The sequence below is a fragment of the Malurus melanocephalus genome, unplaced genomic scaffold, assembly GCF_030028575.1.
Source record: "Malurus melanocephalus ecotype Western Australia unplaced genomic scaffold, MMel_1.1 scaffold_294, whole genome shotgun sequence".
NCBI lineage: Eukaryota > Metazoa > Chordata > Aves > Passeriformes > Maluridae > Malurus > Malurus melanocephalus.
The window spans coordinates 315,151-341,580 of NW_026623526.1; the positions used below are offsets into that span (position 1 = coordinate 315,151).

A 26,430-nucleotide genomic window follows, 5' to 3' on the forward strand; every position below is an offset into this window, starting at 1 on the left:
TGTTTGTTTTCATTTGTTTTCATTTGGGGTTTTTTGGGGTTTTTTAATCTAACTGCCAGATTCTGAGCTTCAGGGCACTTCCCTGACATTGTATGTGCATTTTAAGGCTAGATCTGATGTAAAAAATTCTAACTTCATTTAGTTTTGATGGAGGWAAAGAAAATGCAATGTTTGCATGGGAATTTTCCCAAAGGACCGCTGTTCAGATTAACAGAGGGTTTTGGTGGGGAAATGAGTGGGAGTCCTCTGTTGGTGGTTATATAAACCCACACACAATATTTTGAAGTCTGTTGGACATTTTTGGCCCAGGCTGGATGGCATTTCCCCCTCTTCTGCATCTGTTGACATCTGATGCAGAGGGAACCAGGAAGAAAAGAAATTCTTCCAGATATGTTCCTCATAACCTTTATATTTGCTTTAAATTATGGATTACGTTTGGTGCAGCACCAGATAAATACTTTGTGTACAGGCAACATTAAGAAAAGCTGAACCCAGGTGAAGCCACAGGAGTAAAATACTGAGATCAGTGTCATGGTGAGGCCATCATCTCTTTTGTAGCTGGAGACAGAAGTGTGATCAGGCTCACGTGATCTCTGAAAGTTTTTATGGATTGCACAAGGTTATGGATGCAYAAACTCACCCTCTCCAAATATTGGCAAATCCACTTAGCAGGAAGAGTAAAKGGCTGGTGACGGGTTTAGCCCTAGACTCTGGTGACAGGACAGTATAATATAGTGTCATAATACAATCTTAAATAAATAATATAAAAAAAATATGCTTTGGCATATTTTCCAGTTGCAYATTTATGAATTCAAATAGTCCAATTGCTTGAAGGTCCACAGAAATTCAGTATTGCTCAATTTTTCATAATAATTTTGTGGATGCTGTTTCTGGATGACAATTATGTCAAACTGTGTTCCAGAATACCAAAGTAATGTTTCTCTTTTACCATGAAAAAACTGCTGTCTAATGTGTTGGTAAATGGAAATAGTCACTTAAGGTTTTTCAACATAATTAAATTGATTAGCAATAATCTGGATTTCATAATTTTGGCAGCATTTTCCCTTTATTATTTCTTGCATTATCTTGCTATTTCTTTGAAAATCATAATATTTCAGCAGTTCAGGACAGGTTCTTTCCCCTCATACTGTAACAGCTATCATTTCTCATGCATTCCTAATATTTGGAGGCTAAAATTTTGGATTTTTTTCCTGTGACATGGCTTTAATATCTAAACAATGTAGCCCTTGTCAGTTTGAGGAGATAAAACACTGTCTTTTGTGATACTGTGTCAGCATAGGCTAACTAAGCCACTAGAAAAGTCCTGATTTAGTCAGWTAAAGCAAAGCCTAGCTCAAGTTCACATTGCCCATAGTACTGTTTCTTTCAAAAGCACTAGAAAAGTTTTATAACATGAGCAAGTTTTGGTCCCCTTCCTCGTCCCTCTGATCTTATTTTGGTATATATATATTAAATCACTGTAAATGYAGGTGAATTTCTTTATTTATGAGATATCCAACTCTACTTTTATTACTTTTTTAATATCGAGAGGATTGCAGCCCAAAGCAGTTATATTTCACAAGCGAAAAATGGACATGAATTATTTAATTCCAGCTGAAACACAGTGTGCTGATAAGGTTGGAGAGAAYGTATTGATTTCAGGCAGGTTTTATATGTTGTTACATGTAAGGAAACCTTTGGGCTTGRTTTCATTTTTTTTGTCTTTTTCAAAGTATTAAATTTGAAAGTGGTAATAGTAAGAAAAGAAGTAATTCTTCAATGAATATTGRACTACCAATATAAATCATCTCTTAAGGATATTTCTTACCCTGTTAATTGYACTTTCAAGTACTATAAAGTACAGGTTTTGTACTTTAATTTTCTGGCAAAGCTGTAGAGCTGCCAAGCTGCAGTATTGGGGATTATTGGGTGATGTTTGAGGCTTTGGTGTTTCAGTCCCTTGATTGCAGGAATTAGACCAGTGAGTAGAATGAAAAGGGCAGAGGGGAGTGAGATCAATGCACCTGACCCGCCTGGTGACTGTCACTCTGTACCCACAAAGAGYAAAGCAAGGGGGAACTGGGAACTTTACAAGGACAGCTCTCCTATTTATCTTCCCGACTCTAGAGCAAATTAATATAGCAAAATTCAGGCTTGTGGAAGGAGAACTCGAATTTATTTCACTGGATCTCTAAAGGTTTTCCTCTGTCACATCCAAGCACTCAGCAGAACCAAGATGTGTCTGACTGGGACCATTTGTATGCAACACAAAGGGCAAGGAACAGCTGCAAAAGTGATGACCAATTTGCTTAGACTAGATTCTTAACTTCTAGAGAATAAAAACAGAAGTGCCAAAATTCATGCTCACTTCTATTGATCTGGCTGTGGAACAATGTTTTTATTCCTTTGCAAAACACACTGCATTTTTCTCAGGGGCTTTACCACCAATTTACTTTGATAAATTAGGAGTCAGAGGGGCTTCTTCTTAATTCTATTTCAGGCTTGCTCTCCAGAAATAATGGAACATGCTCCATTTTTCTGCTCTGAGATTAAATCTAATTGGAAAAGTAGTTGATGGAGAGATCTTAATAATATAGGTGGCCRTATCTTGAAAACAATATATTATGTAAACCTTATTCTAAAATACTTTTCTAAAGATTAGCTATTCACTTCAGAGTATTGATAATTAAAAAGAAAACAAGCAAAAAAATCAACATGAAAGAATTAAAGATTTGGAAAAGGACAAAAAAAGGACAAAAATAGCAAACAAAAAATATTTCAAAGCTTATAGGGTGGATAGTCTGTCTAAATTAACAAAGCTTTTATTCAAGTGGTCAATGAGCTGGAAGGTTTTTGTGAGTGGGACTCCAACAAAAAAAGAAAAAAAAAAAAAAAGGGAAGCATATTCAATAATTCACTACAGGGTCATTGTTCCCAAATTTTCACAAGCAAAGTAAGGATAAGGAAAAATAGAAGTGAGGATAAAAAAAGAGARGAGTAAAAATGTTTCAAGATCCTTACTGCAAGTCTCAAGCAGAATTTCTGTCGAGGAACTCTGTGGGGTTGATGTGATGGGTATAAGCTAAAGAGCTCTCCTTGTGTTTGTGGAGGRGAAAGGAACCCACAAATCCCCATTCCACTGTATTGGGCCAGGTCTAAAATTACTCATATTTAACTCTCATGGAACAGAAGAGTTGGTTTGRTTTATTTTATTTTATTTTTCATTCAGAAAGGGGTACTGAATGAAATTCTAAAACACTTTTTACRTTTTGACATTACCATGTTAAAGTAGTGAGCATTTAGCCATAAAACCCATCAAATATAACTGTTGTTATTCTTTATAGCCTGAAAGATAAAAACTCTTCTGTTTGTATTCCTACAGCACAGTGTCTCCAGAGCTAACTGTAATAAGATTATTATGTTGTTTACGGATGGTGGTGAAGAAAGAGCACAAGAAATTTTCCACAAATATAATGAAGATAAAAAAGTAAGTGATGTATGATTTTACTGTATGAAATGCAACAACATAAAGAGGAACATTTTAATATGGAAGTGAAAGCATATTTGGTGTATGTATAAAGTACTTTAAAAAAACCTTATTAGTATTGATCCTTAGGACACTGAAAGCTTTCTCAATCTATAATATTTATTTAAAAATCATAAAATCTATTTATTGTTTTACACTTGTGAGTCGTTGGTCTCAAATGATGTYGAAGTATACTGTAAGCCATAAAGAACTCAACTTTCTATTGACATTTTTCTTGCATTAGTATAATCCCTGAATTATCCAGCAGAAACATAGGTAGTTAAACAATATGATATATATGTGTATCTCTGTCTCCTCTCTGCAAATATCTTCTGTGTGCTTTTAGTGTTTGCCAGGCAAAARCAAGATGAGAATTCAAGGTTAGAATCTGAATTTGAATAGATTTCGACTGGAACAAGCCCACATTTTTTCCAGCGAGGCTAATTATACCTTTGAATGTCTTAGCAAGAAGTGGGATGGCTTTCTGCTGATGAAATTTGATCTGTGGTTCAAGCAGAATTACGGGTTTGACATGAAAATCCCTGGATGAGTTGTGTTGTTTCGATAAAATTGGATTATTAGCTGTGCTGGTTTTGGGTTTAATTTTTGAATCTAATCAAATTTCTGGTCTGGCTTTTGCATAAAGATTTAAAAATGCATGAGTGTGTGCAYGAAATACAGCAGCTTTTAAAGTTGTCTCTGCTAAATTTCAGTGCAAATTATTATTTATCATTATTGTTATTAGATTAATCACATTCTCAATAGGAAAGGAATATGAGCTGGATTCACACTGCAACTAACAATTTACCTTTTCTAATGCTTGGGGTTATGCCTACATCTGTGAGGTTTTGTTTGCTGGTTTTTTGTTTTGTTTTCAAAAAAGCAGCTAAAAGTGAGAACATGATTCATGAAGGACTTTATCAGTTGCCATGGCTCTCTGTAAAGCCATGTAAAGCCATAAAGCAGTGGAAATATTTGGTTGGAAATCCTCATATGTTTGAATTAATCCTCTCAGAAGTAGAACTAGAAATGCAATACTGAATTTGTATCTTGACCAGCGATTCAATCACTGACCTTGAATAATCATTTTGTGGCTGCTTTACAGTAATGTTTCACACAGAATGATATGGTGGGTTTATTTAATCTCTGTGTCTGAGTTGAAAGTACTTTTTTGGCAATTAGAAGAGAGAATGGAAATCATAGCCTTGTGTGACACATGGCTCTACTCTGAAAATATATGCAGAGATTCCTCTTCAAATTTGGATATGGTAGTTTTTATCATGTTACAACAGCAGCCATCAGCTATAGGAAATACATCCATAAGGGGGAAGATGTATGATTAATTTCTTATTATTTTTTTCATTTAATTTACTGTGTTAGGGGGAAAGTGTAGCCAAGCATTCAGTCCAAACAACAAAACAGATTTGGAGTGCCAAGGTCTGTGGTCTTAATCACATCAAGCCTAATGGCTGATTATTCTATGAAGTATAACAAGTGGAATGTAGGATTTACTAATTTGAAATGGTTATTTTACTGCATCATTTAATACTGTAAATTTATACTGCCAAGGGTTGGTGTGTTAGATATAAATCCAATGCACAGTCAATTTCTTCTTCCCTCTAGTGAAGGAGGGTCTGGGGGTTTTATTGTACACAGCAAATGATGGTGATAATGGTCACCATGTGTCACTATATTTGCATATTTGCATATTTGCATTTCTAATTTCATGCAGTGCCAGTGCAATGCAACGCACATTTCCTACACTTGCTTGTGGTCTATTCATCTACAAGTTCAAATCTTAATAAACACGGATTTTGTCACTTGTCTTACAAAGCACTGGTTTGCTAGATGTCAGCCCTTGCTGGTGTTCTCCAAGGTGACTTTGGGATTGAGGTACCAAGTCTATGCAGGTGTAATTTGAAGACCCATTTGCTTTCTCCTTATCACTCTCAATCATGAACAATTCTTGTAGTGTTGAAAGGAAATTCGTGGTTGAAGAACTTCTAATCAGACCGGACCAGTAAATTATTTTTTCGGAGTCACAGTGGAMTCTCCCAACATCTTTCATAACATTCTAATATTTTTAAAAATAATAATTATAAAAATATGCTTATGATAATACTCTCCTTAGTGCACTTTATTCCAGATTCCACATGTGAGTTTGTTGCTCTCTCTCTCTGTGTAACTTTGTTCATTAAGTAGAGAATAACATAATTGATACACATTTCAACATGAAAAATACACATATGCTCTTAGTTTTGTAAAGTCATGGTCCCAAATATTGTGTTACCTTCTTAGACTGCAGAGCAGGCTGCTTTCTTATACTAAATGATAAAGTATCAAAGAGATGTGGTTATACATTTTGTTGTCTTTTTATCAGTTTATAATTTATTTCATAAATATCCAATGAATTTAAGACCATTTTTATATTTATCATTTGTAGAGGGGCTATTCAATATGAAGTGTTAAAAAGATTTCTGTTTTACAGCAGAGGCAGTTCATAGTATAAATATGTATCAGCATATGTGTTTTCTTGCCTGCTCTGCATTTATTTGACCACTTGTCTTTGTGTTTGCATAAAAGAGGAGTATTTATTGTCTAATGTCACAGTCACTTCCACCTTAGACACTATTGTAAACTTGCTTTCTTTTTCATGTACAAACCAAACACCCTTTATTCAAATCTATTAATCCTTGTTTTCATTTTGATATAAAATTGCATGAGATCTATAAGCATTTTCTTTTTCATGCCAGTTAATTTTTAATTCTTTGCAATAAAAGAAGCTTCAGTTTTGACCCATCAAATAACATCTTAGTTCACTTCTTTGCAGTGTCCTTGGTGCAGCCTTCAAATAAAGTGAAAGAATGCAGTAAACAATTGAAAAGTACCAAAAGAGCAGCCTAGAATCCAGAGGCTGAAAAATAGTTGTTTTAAATTAGAGGGTTTAATCTGTTTGAAATAACATACAGGTATAWTTGAAATAGTTTTCTGTCTTTATAAATAATTTACAGTTCAAATAGGAGGAGTTTTATTATAGAATTTATGTAACACAGATTTGGAGAGGAACATTTCATCTGTTTSAARTGGAAAATCACAGTTGTGTTTCACCTTTGTGTGCCTTTTTCCCTTTATAAAGGCAGATTTTATTGTCACATATTGCAACTACATGCTGAGGCTGATATTGAAAAACTGGCATGTTTACCTTGATGGTGACATTTGGGGCACTCACATCAAATGTGTAAAATACCACGCATGCTCTAAATTGCAGGAATGAGGGTGCTAAATTTCATTTTATTTGCACTCCTCCCACAGATGGCTTCACTGAGGATAGCAATATAAATTTAATTGAAATGTATGCCCTGTAGGCGTTTCTCGTGAGAATTTTGAATTCAGGTTGAAAATAGAAAACCACAGATCTTTGGGGCAAATTGTCTCCTTGGAATCTGATTTTGGAAAGATTGCTCAACTTATGTGAGTAGGAAAAGACCTTAAACATACCCCATGCACTTTTAGTTGTTTGAAGTTTCATAAAATGATAGAGTTTTGTGGGAGTTGGATGGACTGATCTGAGACAGGCAGGCAGGATTGGTCTGACCCCTCAGGTAGGAGCAGAACCATAAATTGGGTCTTATGTCTCATTCCCACAGACTTGTCTGCCACGATTAATACAACCTCATTTTGTGTAGATTTTTCTGGCAGYATAATTTGAAAGGAAATGATGTGAAGAGAAGTTTTCCAACAACTCCATTCCATTAAAAGTGTCTGTATGTGGTGGGCACAAAGTTGCTACAGTGGTAGAGATCCTATGGGACAAGGCTCCAGCTTGCTGAACTCCCCTGGGAAGCTTAAAGCTGTCTCTGACTTCTTCCAAATGGGACACATTCAGCATGTCAATAGAATGATAAAATGAAATATTTATGAGAAAGAACTTTAAAAACTTTCATTTTAAAAAAAAGGCCTCCTACTGTTATTACTTAAGCAGGGAACCATTTTCTATTTTGGTTTCAATCCATTAGTGCATGACTGTAAGTCAATAAAACAAAAATGAAAACTGTGTTAATTTAAGCCGGGGTGTATGAATTGTTCTAGATGAGTGTTAGTCCTGCCTACAAATGACCATCAAAAAACCYGTGACATTTCCACTCTGGGTCACTGTGGAATTCTCATCAGGGATCAGACTGACCGAGTGTAACTTTATATCGTCACTTACAGAACCTGAAATAGAAACAGCGTCTTTCACAACACTGGTGTCAGCTTTGAATGGAGCTGAACAGCTGTCACAGTGCACTCCCAACAGGTTTTGCATTTCTGAGTGTGTGGTAGACTTGTGACACAGGATATAACACAAAGTAATTAAATTAAGGGTTGAACAAAGCCTCAGCTAGCTGGTTAAACTGGCCCCATGGCCCCTTTCCTAATCACTTCTGTCTTAAGAATGTGTCATCTTCCAGCTGTTAATTTTAGTTTATTATATGTTCCATGTTACGCGCCTATGGTAAACGTAAAATATTCTGGGTGAAACTTGGGTCAGTACTTAAAAATTCCATAACCATTATTTTTTCTTTCAAAGTAAAAGTAGAAACTGTTATTACTCACTGAAGAAGCATCTTATTCTAAAGGCAAATTACCTTTATTTTACCTYCTAGCTCCACTTATTAATTAAGAGCTTGAAACATATCCACAGTCCCAGTTTCTGGATTCCTAACATAAATTAATTCTGCTACAATAATGTATTAAAATATTCCATATCAGCAGTCTCCCTCCTTTGATACTCATTACTCAAATATGCTTCAGTAATAGTCAAGCTGCACAATACTAATTTATTTAACTCTTAAGTCTATAAAACCATGCCATAACAATTGGAGGGGTGGGGTTTTTTTCCCTTTTTCAGTAAAATATTAGGCACACATTTTTTTCCCCCATAAACTTAGATTTTGAACCACAAGTACCTGATGTTTGTGAAGCCTGGTTTCCCCACTAGGAATGAGAGTTCAGTGATTTTCATGTGTCCATGCCTTGGATTACAAGTCGGCCCACTTTCCCCATGCTGTCTTTCAGTGATTTCTTTATCTTTAGCTCAAATAACATCACCAAGGCTCCATTTGAGACTTCAATAAGGCAGTAATATCCATTATATTTCTCTTACTTTTTTCACTTTTCCATTCAGCCATCCCATCCCCTGGGCTGTTCTGTGTTTGGATACCTGGGTGAGGTTCCTGCAGAGTTTAAGAGGTGCAGCAGAAAGTGCAGCAGGGAGAGGGGGGTTCTTTTAGGAAGAAGATCTGCATGTAGAAGAACCTTTTCATTCATGTGTCCACACATGTGCCTCTGTGTTGAYTTGAGCTTTTCTTTACCCTGCTGTTTCATTATGAGCACAATTCTGAGCTGCCACGTGGCATTTTTATCTCCTGTGCAAGATAAAAATCCACGTGGAGGTGTTGAGAACTGCAGAAGACTAATGAAAGTTTTAATATAGCTTTGTTGAAAAGTAACCTTATCAGGTCCTATTAAAGTCATGTGTATCTGTTACATAAAACCCAACTGGCAGCTTGTTTCTTTCAAATTTGGCATGGAGGAGGCTATTTGATACTTCTATTTTTGTTGATCTTCAATTCCAAACACTGCAGTAACAGGGATTGATTCAGTGCATCACACTGAGGTTGATGCTGCAGATGGCATAAMATGATTAATCAAGGCAACAAGGATAGAATATCTGTTAATATAGAAAGCACATTATGTTTGTTTTGGTACAAATGCAAGGGAGTCAGACTTCATTTTGCTTATTTATACAAACAAGATGCTACATATGGCATAGCTGGTTTAGGCCACACATCAGAGGGTCCATCCTGTCTCAGCCTCCCCATATATTAACTGTGCATTCATTCCTGTGAATTTGTGATAGCTGTGTGATTTGATTATGCTCTTCTGTCCATGTGATTTCATTTTGTTCTCCTGTAAGTAAAGAACTGAAGGCCTGGGACTTTCTACAATGTCTACAACTTTTAATACCTAGGCCATGCCTAAWGATGTTTATGTAACCTCTTCTTTAGAGTTTCCAGTTCCACAACTTCCTTAGATATTTACATTCTTCTCTTTCAACAGCTACCTGTTTAAAAAGCTTTCCTATATTTCCTTAAAACAAAGTAGACTTAGAGGGTTTTATGTTTTTTTTTTTTCTTTTCATTTCACATTCTTTATTTAGAACATTTAATTGTCATCAAAATATTCCCTTACATTTTAGGAAACAATTTCTATGTTGAAACTTCCATCTAACTTTTCTTTAACTTTTCTTTCCAGCTTTTATCTTTTCAAATGAACAAGCTAATTTGAAATCTTCRAATGAAAAGATTTGCCAATGCACAGGTGGAAAAAATGTACAGAAAATGTCAAAGAGTTTATACCAGTACACAAAGGGGGAAAGTACAGAATAGAAATCTCTTTAGGGGGCAAGAGAGTAAGGGAACAGCTGAAACAAGCAGATGGTGGCACAAGATATRTGCAYRCAGCAGCCTAAACAGATGACAGGTTAAGAAGGAAATAMAAATYTAAGAAAAACAAAGTTACAGTYCATTTGCATAGTAAGAAATATGTGYYTKTATATGCAAGAAGCATAAYAGAGGAAAGGGATATGAAATGAGAAATGAGAGTGCAAGTGCAGGTGAACTGTACATTTCACCCAATCAAGTAGAAACCCTGTGCAGCTTCAATGCACAGGGTTTATTAAAGTATTAAAAATTGAGGCAGATGTTGTAAGGAAGGTTTGCTTTTTAGGAAGGAACATCAGCACATGAAGAGATGTTTGAGAAATCTTATGAAGAGTAAGAACACTGAATGCCACTTAGAAGGTCTTTTTTCTAAAGCATTTTGAAAAAAAAAAACCCACTCTGTTTTGCAAAAGGCAAGAAAAAAGTAATCTTTCAAGTAGGGAATGGGTATGGTGGTAAATAGAAAATCCCCAGTCTCTACTTAGAAAATTACTTGAATTCGGAATCCTGGTTAGACTCGAAGAAAAGACCACAATCTGCTCTGTCACATCTTCAGGAAGTCACAGTTACATTCTCAAATATTTTCCACTGTACAGGATAGAATTTAATAGGCAGAATTGAATGGGCTGTAAGAAAAGATTGTCTTTATTGGAGAATGAGAAACTGACTTTTCAGTACTGTCTTGTACTTGCATGGTTAAGGAGAAGGACACTGAAGTATGAGCTTCTAATTATTTTCTTTTGAGGTTTTCACAAACATTTTTTGTGGGTCTTAGTCCTAAAAAATAGAGAAAAAAAGAAAAAAAAAAACCCCTCCAGAATAAAAAAAAAAAAATCTTTTAATTTTCAGAAGAGAATCAGTTTCCATGTGCAGTGTTTGAATTCTTGTCCTATTATGTGACTCCATTCCTCTGTTTCTATATCAACGTCTATTTGAAGTTAGTAATTTCAGCTGAACTCATATTCATCTTAGCCTTGTATCAAATTCAAAGTAATGTATTCAGTGTTTGCTGTGGCTTAGATGGGAATTCYGTCCTTCATAATCTCATCCTAAATCACATGCAAGCGAAGACATCTAATCCATAATGACCACAGAACCTAGACTTCCAGTTGAAAATATATTTTTAAAAAAAATTCTGAATTTATTTAAATGGCTTTTTTTTTTTTTTTCTACAGGAAAGAATTTGGTTCATTTGCAAATGATTTTTTAAAGCCATCACTTTGAATTGTATAATACAGTCTGACAATTCTGTATTCTCAATCCTACATGCAGACAGGAAAAACAATAACCTCSATGCTTTTCATTGCAAACTTAGTCTGTAGATGCTATTTCATTTGAAAACAAAAAAACAAAGACAAACCCAAAACCCTCTAAGGCAATGTTTTGTCTAAAATAAATTGCTCTGTAAGAAGCATATTTATAATTAGGGCTGAAGACCTCTTTTTTCCTTATTTCTTTCTCAAAAAAAAATACTGTTAGGAATTAAAATTCATTTGTATCACATTATAGACTGAGAAATGGTTTATACTGTGTCACCTAAARTATGATTTATTAGAGTACATTTTCTCTGCTCTTCTTTTTCAGCCATTGGGAATGCAAAATTTAGATCTGAATTTACTGAGAACATTCTGGTACAAACTGTTCCATACACCAGGGCTATAAACATTCCAAAAGGTTGTTTCACTGTGGGTTTCAGGGGGAAAACACTTGTATTTTTTTTTCACTGAAAATTTAATTTATTTAGCTGATCAGGAAAGAAATGAAAATGCAAATCATTCAGTGTGTGAGTGAACTGTGTCATGATTAATTTCATGTTTATTATTAACAGCCCACGGGATAGGTGGCAGCTGTCTGTGTTTATTCGATGATTCTCGCAGACAATCCTGAGCATTCAGGTGGTTTGGCAAGAAGCACAAGGAGTGGGCATGAACTGCTGGCACTAATGATGAACTGTGAAGGACATTCTCTCTCTATCCCTTGGCTGCACAGAAGCCTGGCTCTGTCAGCCCTGCTCGGGCACTTTCCAGTTGCTGACGGTGGCACCGTCACTGCCACTCGTGGCGCGTCCAACCTGCAGGAAAGGCAAGGTCAGGCTGCCCTCAGCACAGCCCTGCATGGCACTGCCAAGCTTCCATCAGGATGCAGGAGCTATTAGGATTTTTCCCCCTAGAAAAGGAAAGGGAAACCAAACATGCACCATTTTCATCCCCAAATCTCCCCCTTCTAAGGTAATCTGAAKACACCACTCTGTTCCCATGAAACAACAGGGGAGCAGGGGTTAAGTCCCTTCTCCTGTTTGGGTGGCATTAACTTTTTAAAGCTCACTGAATTGTTTTTGTTTAGAATTTTCACATCCCTCTGAGCATCAGCCAATTATAAAATCAGATGTAAAATTTKTGTAGCTGATAATTCCAGAGAGGAAGACTTCCTGTAAATGGATTCTGTTGGAAATGAGGTTTTCCTTTCCCCACCTACCCTTCTCCCTCTTCTGGTACAACTGTTTGGCATTTGCAGCTGTTAAGTTTCAGTGCCTTTTCCAGGCTGTGCAAGAACTGGAGTAAATGGGAGCAAAAAACTGAGGAGGCAACTATACAAGAATATTTCTGGGGGGAAAAAAGGCAGATTATGTGATTAAAATTAGTATTTGAAAAGGCATATTTAAATATTCTTTTAAATGCTTGGCTGATATTTGTAATATTCTTCCCTGGGATTTACAAGGACAATGAAAAAAAAAAGAAAAGAGGGCTTAGTGTCACAATATGAACCGTAAATATCTCTCTAATTAATCCAGTCCTTTCCAGCTGCTCAGCTGCCTCCAAAAAGTTGTTTTGACTATCAAAGAAATGCCTAAAATGCTTTTAATCAGTACAGTGGGAATTATTCCCTTGTCTGGTTCCTCATATGGACCACCAAACTTACAAGGARTTCTCAGAAAACTGCTTTCTTCAGAGAATGCTAAATGATGAGTGTCAGGGAGAAGCAGCTTAGGGAAAGGAGGAATTTAATTGTTTTTCATTTCAACAGGGAAAATTTGTTATTAGCATCCCCAAAGAAGCAAAAGATCGACTGAGTGAATAGAACATGGGTAGTCGAAGTAAAAYATCCAAGAGATGAATTGTTAAAAAGATGACAGTATGTTCTTTGTCTGAAGGCTGGGAGACAGGATGAAGAGCTAAAAAATCGCCTGATGCAACTGAGTACTGTGATTTCTGAGGTGGGGTAGGATGATGAGGACAACCCTCCTGGTGGAAATCCCTGGAGAAGCAACCAGTGTGTCCACAGCCTCTGAGACAGATCTACAGCCACAAATCTGCAATAATTTATAGGTTTTAACCGAGTTAAATCTGGGAGGTTTTCAGCCTCTGTCAGAAAAGATGCTGGGACTGTGGCAGCAGAGAAAGGGGCAGAGGGAAGAACAGGGGTTTGACTGTGCATGTGTGTGGGCTCTGCTGACAGTCACTCTTAAGGCTGGAGTGGACCAAAGCCTGGCTTTTAGCAGGGTTGTCACAGGCAAATCGATTCTCAAACATAAAATTCAAGCACATCAGTGTAAARTCCTGCCGGTGCTTTTGAGAGTGCAGCCTTCCTCTTTCTTACTGCTCTTCTTAAGACTAATGTTATASAAAGCTAAGAAAACAGAGCTGATTTATACCCACGGCTAGAAAATGTTGAGATAAAAAACTTCACCACACTTGAGGAGACTTTGCAGTACAGAGGACGTCTCCTCATTGTTGTGAAGTTATGAAGTTATTGTGTGACTGTATGAAACTGTGCTTTCACTCCTTCAAAACTTGTAGCCCATTAAAATATATGTCTAATCTAGGTAAAGAATTCAAAGATCACATAATCAGTGGTCCATTCTAATTACAATCAGTTTAGCTGAGGCAGATGAGCAGGTGTCAGCAGGGAATTTATACTTTCATACTTGTAGCTGTGTGGCAGCAGAGGAAGGGGTGCAACAGGACAATTCTTCTGTGAGTMAAGAATGAGGTGCTGTGGTTCCACAAGGTGGCACTAAGAAGTTGTAGAAAGTGTGACTGAATTGGGTTTTTTTTGAAGTTCTGTAAAAGTATTAGTTCTGAAATTTTTCAGTATAAGTAGTGCCTTTTTGACCACTAGTCTGCGTAGAAAATATCCCCATTTTCATGTAGACATGTTTTCTTTATGAGGAATGCAACAAGCCAGAAAAAAAAAATCCTTTTGTCATTTTTGAAATGTTTTGCAGTTAGCACTTAAAACCTCTTCCATGAACATGCACCTTTCATTGTATTCACATGTGACTTCAGGTATAATTCTCAGTTGTTAATTCCTTTCCTAGAGGAATTCCACACATCAGTGTTCTTGATCCTATTTTCCCAATATATTAGCACCATTAAATTATTTGGGGTCTATATTATCAGTATAGAATAATATTCAAAGGAAGTGAGATTCTCCAATAATCTCCTGATATGGAGATTATATATATACATTATACAAGCATAATTTTTATTTTAAGATAGAAAAAGGATTAGCATTTGATTGTAATGTGAGCTAATTTTTAGAGTGTCATTATTTCTTTTTGTTATTAGGCTATAATTACCCAGACTATAATTAGACTATGAATTAATAAGCTAGCATTGCAGTTTGAAGTTTGAGGTTGAATTGTAGTGAATGAAAGATATTAATGATAGGGAAGATTGCAAATACACATGGAAAGTTTGGAAGAAATAATCTGCTGTGGATAAATGTCTAAAATAGTACTTCCAAGGACCTGCTCTATTTGTCTTTAAACACGTGCCTCAATTAAAGGATTTTTCCTTTGATTTTAAGGGGACGCTTGCACAGTTAAATAGAACACTTAGTGGTGTGATTCAGCCTTGCTGAATCAGAGTATAGAGGGTCACTTATGGAAACACTTGAGTATTGTCAAATGGATTTTTAAATTGTATGGATTAATACTTTTTTCATGTCTATAAATTCAGATGTGTACAGCCTGTACTTATCTTTGTTTTTTCAATATTTGAGAGCTTAATTCTTATTGTTTCACATGTAGGTTTTCCTTCCCAGTTACYCCAAGTCTGCACATATTTTTGGAGAGTAACTACAGAAAGGGACAGATCCTAATGTAGTCATAAATGTCAAAAATATTACTCGGTRCATTTCTGCTGGCATATCATGCCATTCTTTTTATTTCCTAATTTGATATAAAATTGTGAATTCTGCTGTCTGAGTTCTAGACCTTCCAAACTTCACAGCCTTGGCTCCTGACTGGGTATCATACCCTGCTGCTTAGGTCATCTCTATTTTTTTTCCCAATTGCTATTAAGGGCAAAATGCATCGGCAGTCTGACAGTTGCATACAAAAGCTTGAATCTCCAACCTCTGAACTTTCTTGAGCCTGGCATTCAAAGCAGGAGAAGTTATGAATGTGCTCAAACTGAGAATCATGAACTCATCCCTCTTTTGTGCGAGTACTGAACTCTCATTTATAAGTTTAGAGGCCGCACTGTCCCAGTAATTTTGGAAAGCTGAGCCTTGCTCAGTCTGACACAAGAAAACCAGCCTTCCTTGTAGGAGTGAAGCAGCCAGCTATATCCACATTAATAAGGGATCCAGGGCCAGGGTGCAGGATGGAGAAACGTCCACAGATATCCATAACTGTAATTGTTAACAGACCCAACAGTATGGTTCCTGGCCTGTGGTAGTCAATTCTTTTAGCAATGTCAGTGTTCAGTTCAGGGATAGTGCAAGCCAGGGCTTTTTCCCAAAAAATTCTATGATGAGATGACCTAATTTGGGGGGCAGGCAGAGAGAGAGGGGGGCACCATAGTGTAGCCTTAGAGATGTGAGCTGTGCTTGCTCTCATGGCCTGGGAAGGAAAATGGGTTATGTCCTGTTTTATATAATGCATAAAAGATGGCTTAAAGGATCCTAAAACTGTCCTTTAGCACACGGCTGGGAGTCTTGCCTCTGCTGTTAGACTSAGAACTTTGATTTCTCTTCTCTCTGTGCTTCCCAGGGAAAAAAAAAAAATTGCTTTACATTAACAGCTCTAACCCAAATGGTTCAGGAGTATGTCCCTGGAAGCCCTGAACTGAGCAGTTCAGCATGACAGATTATGAGTCAGGATTTAGGTGGAACTCTGTATTTGGTGTATCCTACTGACTAATCCTAGGTGGTTTCCTAATTAGTATATTTTGTTTTCAGATCATCCTCTGAAGTTCTGTTCTCAGTTCACATCAGTCATAAATGCCTTTTGGTCTCAGTTAACTTACAGCAGAATCCAACAAGACCTTCAAATTTTTGTCCACAGATGTAAAACTGTAAGGAAAAATATCCTTTTACAATTTTATCTGTGGCAGCTTGAAAACCACACATCTCCCTGGCCTATGGCACAAATTAAAATGATTAAGTGGTTTACAAGCTATAGTTACAAGGGTTTTTGAAGACAGGATGCATAATGGAAAATAGAAAAGCAGTTTTATTATTTTATTCAGAATGATAGGCTTCTCATCGTGCCCTTTTATTTGAGAAGTGTACCTATTAAACACTAACTGCAAATAATTTTTCCWTGTATCTGATAATCTATAAATATTTTAGTGACAAAAATAGTTTCCTGGGTCATGCTGGAATTACTTAATCATTTATGATTCCTTTTTATCAYGGCTTTTCTTGTTCTATAGTAAAAAGGATAATCTGTGAATCTTTACCTTCAGCTGTAAAGGCAGAAGTAAAATGTTCTGAAATCCTACTGTCATCATGAAAACCAAAGTTGAATGATTTGATGAGGTCAGTTTTTTGACACAATTTGTTTATTTAGTGGTAGAGAAGGATGCATTCTTCCTCCTTTTACATGCCAGGCATARCATGACAGGATTCATCTTGCCAACATCCAGTTGAGTGAATTAATTGGACAGCTCTCTTGGTATCTGATAAAATAAACATATATATCTCCAAAGGTCAGTTAATCTTTTCCTAAACRGAGAAATGAAGAGATGCACACAAATGATTATTGACAGTTCTCTCCTTCCAGTAGCACAGAATTCAAGACAAGCAATTTATCTGTCAAAAAATGTGCATTTCTTCCACTCTGAGCTGAATGCAGAGTGGTTGCAGTGCTTGTAGTAAATTAATTCAATAATTAGACAATTATGTTTTCTTCAATACAGTACTTCTTCCCCTATTTTTGTAGCATTCTTTTTCTATCACTTCCTCTGATTAGGAGTTGGGTTTTTTCATGTATTCCTTTGATGTCCTTCACAGGTTCCTAGGATTAGGCAGTTTGCAAGTGACTTGCCAAGGTCTCTAGTCCAATATCTAATAGGTCTAAGATCAAGCCAGGTTGCTCAGAGCCATGTCCAGTTGGTCTTTGAAACCTCCAAGGGGGCAGATTTACAGCCTCACTGGGGAGCCTGTGGCACTCACTGTCTGAATGTCTTAGACATTAATTGTACACTTTCGTTGATAATTAGTATATTCCTCTACAATATACTAGAAATAAATACAAAGAATGTTTTTTTTTTTAATTTTCTCTCTTAGGTTAGTCTCAGTGAGGAAAATGCAGAGAACTGKTTTTGAACTCCCTGTGTTATAAATTAGGTCTTTTATATTTCAGAACAGTTCCAAGACAGTGCCTGAATGGGTTGGCAGAGCAGGCTGCTGCCCATCTCTAGTTCTTCTCAATTCGAAGGGTACAAGAAGTACATTATTTTGAAAATCAGAAAGTGTGACAGTTCCTATTTATTTTTCTTAATTTTCCATTGGTTTTTACTGCTTTGGAAGTTATGTTTCTTTATGAAGAGAATAAATGGATCTGCCTCGAGGCAAGCTTGCCCTTTCCCTAGGAATGGACTGGGGAACACAAATGTCCATCCTCTGGTGAGGGTGATGGAGAGGGACTGTCATGGCAAAACCACCCAGGAGCTGCAGTTTACACAGAACCCAAGAGGCTGCAGAGAGGCAGAGAGAAGAAATACCCACACCTCAGTRGTGATGGTAAAYAATTTCTTGGGATCAAAGAGTKCTTGGCAGTTTGCTTCAACTCAGAAAACCACTTAGTTGAAACCAAGCTTAAAGGACAGGCAAAGGGAGAGGTGCTCATACCCTTTGTGTCTGATCCAGTTGCTTCAAGTATTCTTAGTCATGAATTCCCTATTAAAGGTAATTAAATGTTTGGTGTTTAAATTATTTTTTTTTTATTTATTTGATAGCTTATTGTCTTCTTTGGAGAGATTTCTATAAGGAAAACATATAGACAAAYGCATCTCAGGCTGACTCTGGGTCCTGTCACAGAAAATTTTAGCACAGAGCATGGGGKTTTTTTTGCTAAAATTGGCTTGTTTAATTTGACTTGCTGACTCATTTTTCCAGCTGGTCTGTCATTCTACTCAATTCCAGATGAGGCAATAGGAAAAAGAATACTCTTTTGAATATCCCACCCTCTTGCCAAACCAAGTAACAATTAAAAACTCCAATTTTCATTTCAGTTCTTTATCTCTGTTAATTATCCAAGGAACAGTAAATCAGATATATTGTCGCCTGCTTGTTGTCAATAATTTAAATTCTAAATACTTTATAGATTTGTTGCAGATTTAACACACTGCTGCTTTTCCCTAAATTACATAGCATTTCGCAACTTGAATCCAATTCAGTGTTTCATTTTTACATTTGAGATCAAATGCTAGACAGTCCAGTCTCATAAACTCATGTGTTTTCTACAGACACAAAAAAAAACCCCACATGACTTGATAGCTTTTAATCCAAAAGAAACATCAGGTTTCTCAAGTATCTAATTAGTGGCCTTCAATGGGGCTTTTCCACAGTTTTTGAAAAGAATCTATTCTGGATCCAGTATTTARTGCACAATAAACTGGGAGCAGTGTGAGTTCAAAAAGATCTGGAGGATATTAGGCAGGGAGTTTGTGAGCTGAGAGGTGCCAATATAAAATAACATGGTGATACTCAGAAAAAAAAAAATAGATGGTAATTAAATAGAAGCAGAAAGATCCGTTGGAAGAATTATAGCTGTCATTTTGTGAAAGAAGTCAAGAATAAAAAGGGATGGCAAATGTGGTACAGAATTAATAAATGAGATGTAAACATGTCAGGTGAAGTCATGTTTGCACTGTCTGTACCGATATTTTCAGGGTAGYAGAAGATATTTTTCATCTGTCTTTATCTATGTGAACTTTGAGGAAMAAAAATTACCAACATGCAGGCAAAGCCATTCCTACACCTTTCTGTAACCAGAAATGTAATTGACTTGACTTATTAGTGGGGAATAACTCTATATGGAATAGTCTTAAACTACAAAYCACTTAAATCAGTGCTCAGTGCAGCAGGACAGTTGCTTTAATTCTGTCTTTAACTACAGAAACRTAGGGCTTGTGTGGACGAAACAAATCAAAACATATTGTTAATTAAAAATGGCAAAGCTTTGTTTGCCCTTCTTACATCTAGGGTTCAACACTAATAAAGTTTCACCATTTGTTACCTGCTGATGGATGATGTGAGGCCATTCCTACAGCTCTAGGTTAATATTTAAGGTCTGATTATGTCAAAAAGTTGTTTGTTTGTTTGTTTGTTTGTTTTTTTTTATTTATTTGAGAAGTGAAGTTTTGGGTACTAATTGCACATGCTAAATAATATGATGAAATTTTGTATAAATAGTCATAAAAATCTTAGCAACGGTCAGTGGTTTATAAAGAGTCTCTGCAATTTTAGAGTGTGAATATAATTTAATGAAAACTTTACCTTATTACTCAGTTACAAGCCTGCATGCTAATTAATTGTAATAAATTTTAATTTTAAACATCAAATCCATATAAAGGAATTTGCATTCTGATTTCATGTTGTGATATTTGATTTGTACATTGATGTGGTAAAGTTAAAGATCCATAAAAAAAAGAGATGCCTAAAAAGGAAAAACTGTCTGAGCCTGACAGAGGGACATGGATATAGTGAGCAGCTCATTAAAATTGTTAGGAAAATGTTTTTCCCAGCTTTTAACAGAAACACTCAAATTTAGAGCCTGAAGCATAGTATTTGTAACTTTTCTATGTGTCTGATAGGATTTTTAATACTTTTATGGGATTGGGTTTAAATGTTTCTCATTCAAATCAGAAAATTTGCATGGAAAACAATTTCAGCTGAAAACTCTGTTTTCAGTCCAAAACTGTGGTGAATTCTTCTGAAGCCCTGTCTCCTTATGTTTCTGAGATAGATTGGAATAGCTTTGTGTAAAAATAATAGAATTATGCTAATAAAATCCACAGTTTAAATGAATATCAAGAGCTTAAGGTGAAAGATCAGAAGCTTAACCTTTGCATGGAAGTCTGTTGAACTAATTTAGTGGTTTTACATGAAGAAGACTGAGTCTGAACAATATGAGAATTTATTTTCGGTAGTATGTGAAAATTTTATATGCTAAAAAGTCCTGGTTTGCATTGTTTTGAATTCGACTGTCACACATATATTCTTTTTAACTTATTTGTAAGCATTTAATATTGGTAGATTATGTCAACTAATTTAACAAAAACTTAAGAGTTATAATTACCACTCTAGAATATAAACCTAAAAATTTAAATACTTTGTGAACCATCAGCAATATAAAACCTTTAAAATACAATGGATGCGTGAAAGAACATTCTTCTTGATTCTGCTTAATGGAAAAAATAATAAGAATACATAAAATACCATAATTTATTATACTTTRCATCTCTCATATCTGTTATGGTGACAAAAACTGGAAAATTCATAGTGTTCTTTTTAATTTCAAATGTATGGAAAATCCATTGACTTGAGAGTCACAACTAATAAATGGTTTGTAGTTGTTATATGCATTGTTTTTTTAACTTGCACAGGTACGTGTGTTCACATTTTCTGTTGGTCAGCATAATTATGACAAAGGACCCATACAGTGGATGGCCTGTGAAAATAAAGGTACTGTGCCTTCCTTTTAAACTGATCTTCACTAGMGCTTTGAGAGGTGATATCTTCTTTGTTCTCTAAAAATCGAGGATTTTTCAGCCTGATTTTTAGCTTTATTGTATTTGTTAACAGAAGTTCCAGAATTAAATAATTAAATAATTTTTACATGAAAAAGATTACCTGTAATCAAGAAACTTTTTTTTTTTTTTTACTTTATTTACAACTTTGCATTGTACAAAAACCACCTCAGTAGTTTTTATAATAATAAGACATTATGGTTCAGTGTTGAGAATACTTGCTGTAATAGCCATCTATGTAAAGTTGGAACTGATGACAGATAAGAAATTAAGCAAAGCTGTTTTAAATTAAACGGTCTGAACAAAAGGATTTTTGTTTGGTTCGTTGGCTGGTTATATTTCTCTCTGTTTTTCTCAAAAACTTACAAGGGACTGGATACTTAGAATTTTGTCCCTTTTTAAATGAAAATATCAAAACTATTCTTGCTATAATTTCTTAGTATCTGAGAGCATCTTGTATTTTATATTTTGATCCTGATTTCTTTATGTGGGGGGAAAGAAGTAAACAAGGTGAAAGTAAGGAAGTRAAATGCTTTCTACATGACATTTCTACATGAAAAATGTGCTCAGAAGCATTTGAAAAGAGTGTGAGAGAGAGGTGTCTCAAATATCTTACAATWTTACTGTAGAACAAGGCATAATATACAAATAGAGATAAATAGAAAATATATAATTTATCAAATATTTGCTCATATTTTAAATAGAGCAATTTCCAATAGGAAACTTCCGAGAAATTTCCAGGCAGTAGGCCTGACTGAAAATGTAAAAGTAATTTGCAAATCAGTGAGAAGCAGGAGGTGAGACATGAGCAAGATTACAAAGGGACCCAAAAATGAGAACTGCCAGGGAAGGAGATAAAGATGTTCTCAGGCAGAAGAATTACATAAACCAAAGATAAGAGAAAGGTATAGATACAGAAAAAAAAAAAAAAAGTAGAAGAATCCCTAGCCTGGATGAATAGCAGATATGTCATAASCTCATGAAACCTCAGCATGGTGACAAGTCATGCAGGAGATGCTACAACTTCATGAAGACCAGATYGTATTGTCAGATAATAACAGAAAATATTTGCGTTTTGAACAGAATTTTTTTTTTTTTTTTATTAACATCTTTGTATCACAAAATACTGTGTGCCTGTGACCTCCATTGTTTTTTAAAAAATGAGGACCGGCTGGTTTAAAGCATAACCACCTATGTAATCTTACTGTTGAGGCAAAATGATAATAATCTTCTGTCCAAAATCCTTGTGAATTTTGGTTTGTACATCCAAAGAAGCAGTTTTATTTCATTTTTCCTTAATTAAAAGATTTTACTTAAAGGAAATTACAAATCCCAACACTCTTACCTCTCTAATCCTCTACCTCTTCCCTCCAATCTGACTTAAAATTTTCTTGGACTGAAGATGGATCTCAGTGCCTGGCTTCAATGTTATTATATGGGCAATATTTTAAATATTTTTAATCTAAAAAAAGAATGATAAAATCAATGCTAAATGAAGGTATTTTTGATATTTATTCTCTGTGTAGGATAAATAACCATTAGCTTTTTTTCATTCCACGGAGTGCCTTATATTTTTATGCTATGGATTCACTCTTGTGGCAGCCACAGCCATGCTTGCATTCCTATATGCATTCAGCATATAATTATGTTGSTTTCACAGTATATTAAAATAACCATTAAATATACTTGCACATCACAGTAACTGGGATTTCATGAGTACATACTTGGAATATTATATAGACTTAAACAAAAGAGACAAAAGAAACACGTTGTAAACTCTCATTGCTTAGGAGCTTGGTCTGAATGGTGTGGTGACCTTTTGTGTGGCCATGCATTGTGGTGGCATCTACTACAAAGTATTTCATTCATAAACAGCAATTCTTATAAAACTTGCAAAATTATAAGATAGATGAAATTGCTCAAAATTAAAAGAGCAGCAATGTGTTGTGGTAAAATGGCATTATTTCTGTTTCAAATTTTAGGTTATTATTATGAAATTCCATCTATTGGAGCCATAAGAATAAACACCCAGGTAAGTGTGTTGGCCAAATCCAGATGCAGTTTTAGTACACAGAAAGTGGAATAATATCTGTTCTTGGATATGTTTACTTTTCACCTCTGCTAAAATCAATTAAATTTTAAGATATACTGTATTAACAACAGACAGAAAACTAAGGCTGTCTTCTACATATAAGAGATTATTCTGTTAAAACATTTTACTTTTAAGGGACTGCAATGAACAAGTTTAAAATATGATCCCTTTACCACAGAGTGTCTGAAGTGTTGTGTATCCTGCAGGCCTCTGCACAAGGACTGTGTTTTTGGCTCAGTTTTSTTCCTTACATGGTCCCTCAAGCTTTGATGCTAAGACACGACAGMAATTTTATTATAAAGTTCTATAAAACAAGTAATTTTTAATAATGTGTCTAGGCATTCAGAGTTCACCTTCTGCCATACTTTCTGCATGTTCCAAAGGGTTTGTATTGCTGGAGAAGGCTGTGGATGTGTGTGAGGGGATAACCATGGTAGASCAGAACTCATCTGGGCACCACACTACAATCCTGCTGATAGGAGGGGTATTTGGATTGATCCAACCCCTCTGGGAGAGACTGCACTTCTTCCCTTCAAAAAGGATGCAGAAACATTTCAGCAGAAATTTCAGCATTTCTTGCATGTAGAAAATTAAAGGACTCTGGGATTATAGGATGTGATCCAAACTGGAGAAGCACAGTGTAGAAAACAAGTATTCTTTTCAGTTTTCTGAAGGTCCATGTATTCACATGTCCAGAACAGCAGAGAATTATCATAGAGGTTCTTTGTCCTTCCAAGGCCAGGCATGACATTTTTTGGCAGAAAATAAGAGTCCTTTTTTGGCTCAAATAAGAGCTCTTTGATTCTGTTAAACTCTTCCAGATAGTGTCTGGCAAGAAGTATCCCTAATAAAATCAGGCAAGTAGAAAAARTTGATGACTGAAAAAAGTTTGATGGCATCCACTCCCAAATCAGTCCAGAAATCTGACATCTCATAAGCTCACCAGCTTTAGCCTTACTCACAAACTGCAGAAAGGCAGGAAGAATGAGGTTTTATAGCTCTAATTTTTTTTTTTTTTTAATTGCAATAGAAGTTAAACAGTTTGTTGCTGTACATACCCAGGTGTTACACCACTCACCTTCCCTTGTCCACTCTTTCTTCTAGGTCGAAGGTTCTTTAACCTGCTTTTGATTTCATTATGTCATTAGCAATTAATTTTGGAATAAAAATAGTTGTATTTCTCATTTTGTGGAAAGAGGGTGGTGGTTATGAGTGTGTAAGTTTCACACACTGAGACTGAAATACAGGAATTACCTTGTCAATAAATACTGCAAACTGAAGACTGAATTATTTTGTGGTACAATTTTAAAGAAGTCATTAAATGCTCCTCCTGTGGTAGTGGTAGATTTTGGTGTCTTTTTTTTTCTGGATATTTTAATTGTTTTAATTTAATTGTTGTTTATTTTAGTATCATTTTGCTCTTTGATCTAATAATTGCCTTCTGATGAGTTTATGACACTTTTTGGCAGGAATAYCTGGATGTTTTGGGAAGACCAATGGTTTTAGCAGGAGAGAAAGCCAAACAAGTCCAATGGACGAATGTCTATCTGGATGCTCTGGTATGATCTGTTTTTATCTCTACTAAAGTGAGAATTTTAGCAAATCAGTAACTATATGGGTCTGCTTTCCTGAAGATCCAATTTCTCACCATTCCAAACATAATATTCAACATACAACATTTGAAAACTGTTGTTATTTTTTTTTTTTTGCTTATTTTTAAGCTGAGAATAACAGTCACCTACACTTTAAAATCTGCAGAGGATAAATTGTGGGTTTTTTTCTGTTTAATTTCAGGACACTTACAAGGATACTAGGTACAAGTAAATGAGCACAACATAAATTGATCTCATCCTAGAGGTTGCTGTATTGAAGTGCCTAGATGTTAAAAACACGACAGTTTTCAAATGTTGTACCTGCTGCAGTAAAGATCATTTGCTATGTTTTTGGTGAGGAAATCTTAGTTTTTCCTTTTTATTTTTTCTTTTTCCTCACAAAGAACATTCCAGGCAGAAAGAAATCTATCAGTATTMCTGGCTATTTGCACAGATTATGAATTTGGATATGTAAACTATCATGGTTGTTGTAATTGCTTGCTTGCTCAAGGTAATATTCCTTTAATCTTTAATTGGACTGTGTGTATAATGGCGAAATAAACAAAAAGATATATGGAATACTTTTCTTACTGCTGAATTTATCACTTYGGTCTTGTCAAACAAACATATTCAGGAAACTACAKGAGGAAAAGTATTRTTAGCAGCARTCTAATCTCTYACTCTGGATAACCTCAGCAACTYTAACAGGGCAAAAATAACTGCAAAATGATCATTTGGAGTCACGTATTTGTCCAAGTTCAYGTGGTCATCTGATGTCATGTCAAAACGCACATCTTCCTGTCCGTGGGCGTTACTGAAAAATCTTTATCAACAAGTAATTTTTATTGTCGATATAACTGAGCATGACGCAGAGGAATTAGTTTTTCTTCGAAATTTCAGTGCCCAAAAGTTCATTAACCGTGTTTTCTGTGTTATTGTTGAGGTACTTACTGGAAACATAAAGGATGTGATGACAAAAGTTTGTATGTTCTGTACATTTCCTGCTGTAAAGCCAAAGATAATTTTGTAACTGGGGATCGAGATGTGTTTAGTCAAGTAAAATAAGAGACAACTGCAGGCATCTGTTGTGTTACTTTAGATAGTCAGTGGGTTCATTCTGTCTTTCCTTCAAGCTCTTCTCCATTCTTGTGTTATTTATGTGTGTTTGTGAATATATAATTATATATAAATATATATGTATTTGTGTGTGTACATACACACATACATAATCATATGCAAGTAAAGTAGGGCAACGCAAAGTCAAATATTGAGGTAAAGGCTGAAATTTAGGGACTTTCTCATCACATTTGAGAGCTTAAAGGCCCAGGTGTATCTGACCCCCTCTGAAGGCTTTTCCTGAGTCTTGGTTGTATAAGGGAGTGGGACTAAGTTGTCACATTAGTTTGTGATCTTATAGTCCCTAAAACAATTCCCTCATGTAGGGTTTACAATTCTCCTGCTTCTGCCTCACTGGACTTATTCCTATCCTTTGGCTCTTAACTGTCCAGCAGATTTTTTTTTTTTTTGGCTAAGAATAAAGTAATGCAAAGTGTGTTACATGAGGTCACATTAGTGCATAAATTCAGGTTCTATAATTCTGAAGAGGTACTTTCATTTCAGTCTGACTTTCAAAACTGCCTTTGATAATTTGATGTATTTGTAGCAGTTCACACCTCTTTTCTAGCCCTGTTCCTTCAGATTCTCTTACTGTTTTGCTTTGGCCTCATTTTCAAGATAATCCCAGAATTTT

General features: G+C 35.5%; 1 protein-coding gene across 2 annotated transcripts in view; it reads left to right on the forward strand.

Annotated features, from left to right (window-relative positions):
- Positions 1 to 26,430, forward strand: part of CACNA2D1 (calcium voltage-gated channel auxiliary subunit alpha2delta 1) — a 355,899-nt gene that overhangs the window by 279,418 nt on the left and 50,051 nt on the right. For both annotated transcript variants that reach the window (XM_057376925.1, XM_057376926.1), the window contains exons 12-15: positions 3,383 to 3,487; positions 20,853 to 20,931; positions 22,979 to 23,028; positions 24,558 to 24,647. In XM_057376925.1, coding sequence (XP_057232908.1) covers positions 3,383 to 3,487; positions 20,853 to 20,931; positions 22,979 to 23,028; positions 24,558 to 24,647 — 324 coding nt within the window. The remainder of the gene's footprint in view (positions 1 to 3,382; positions 3,488 to 20,852; positions 20,932 to 22,978; positions 23,029 to 24,557; positions 24,648 to 26,430) is intronic.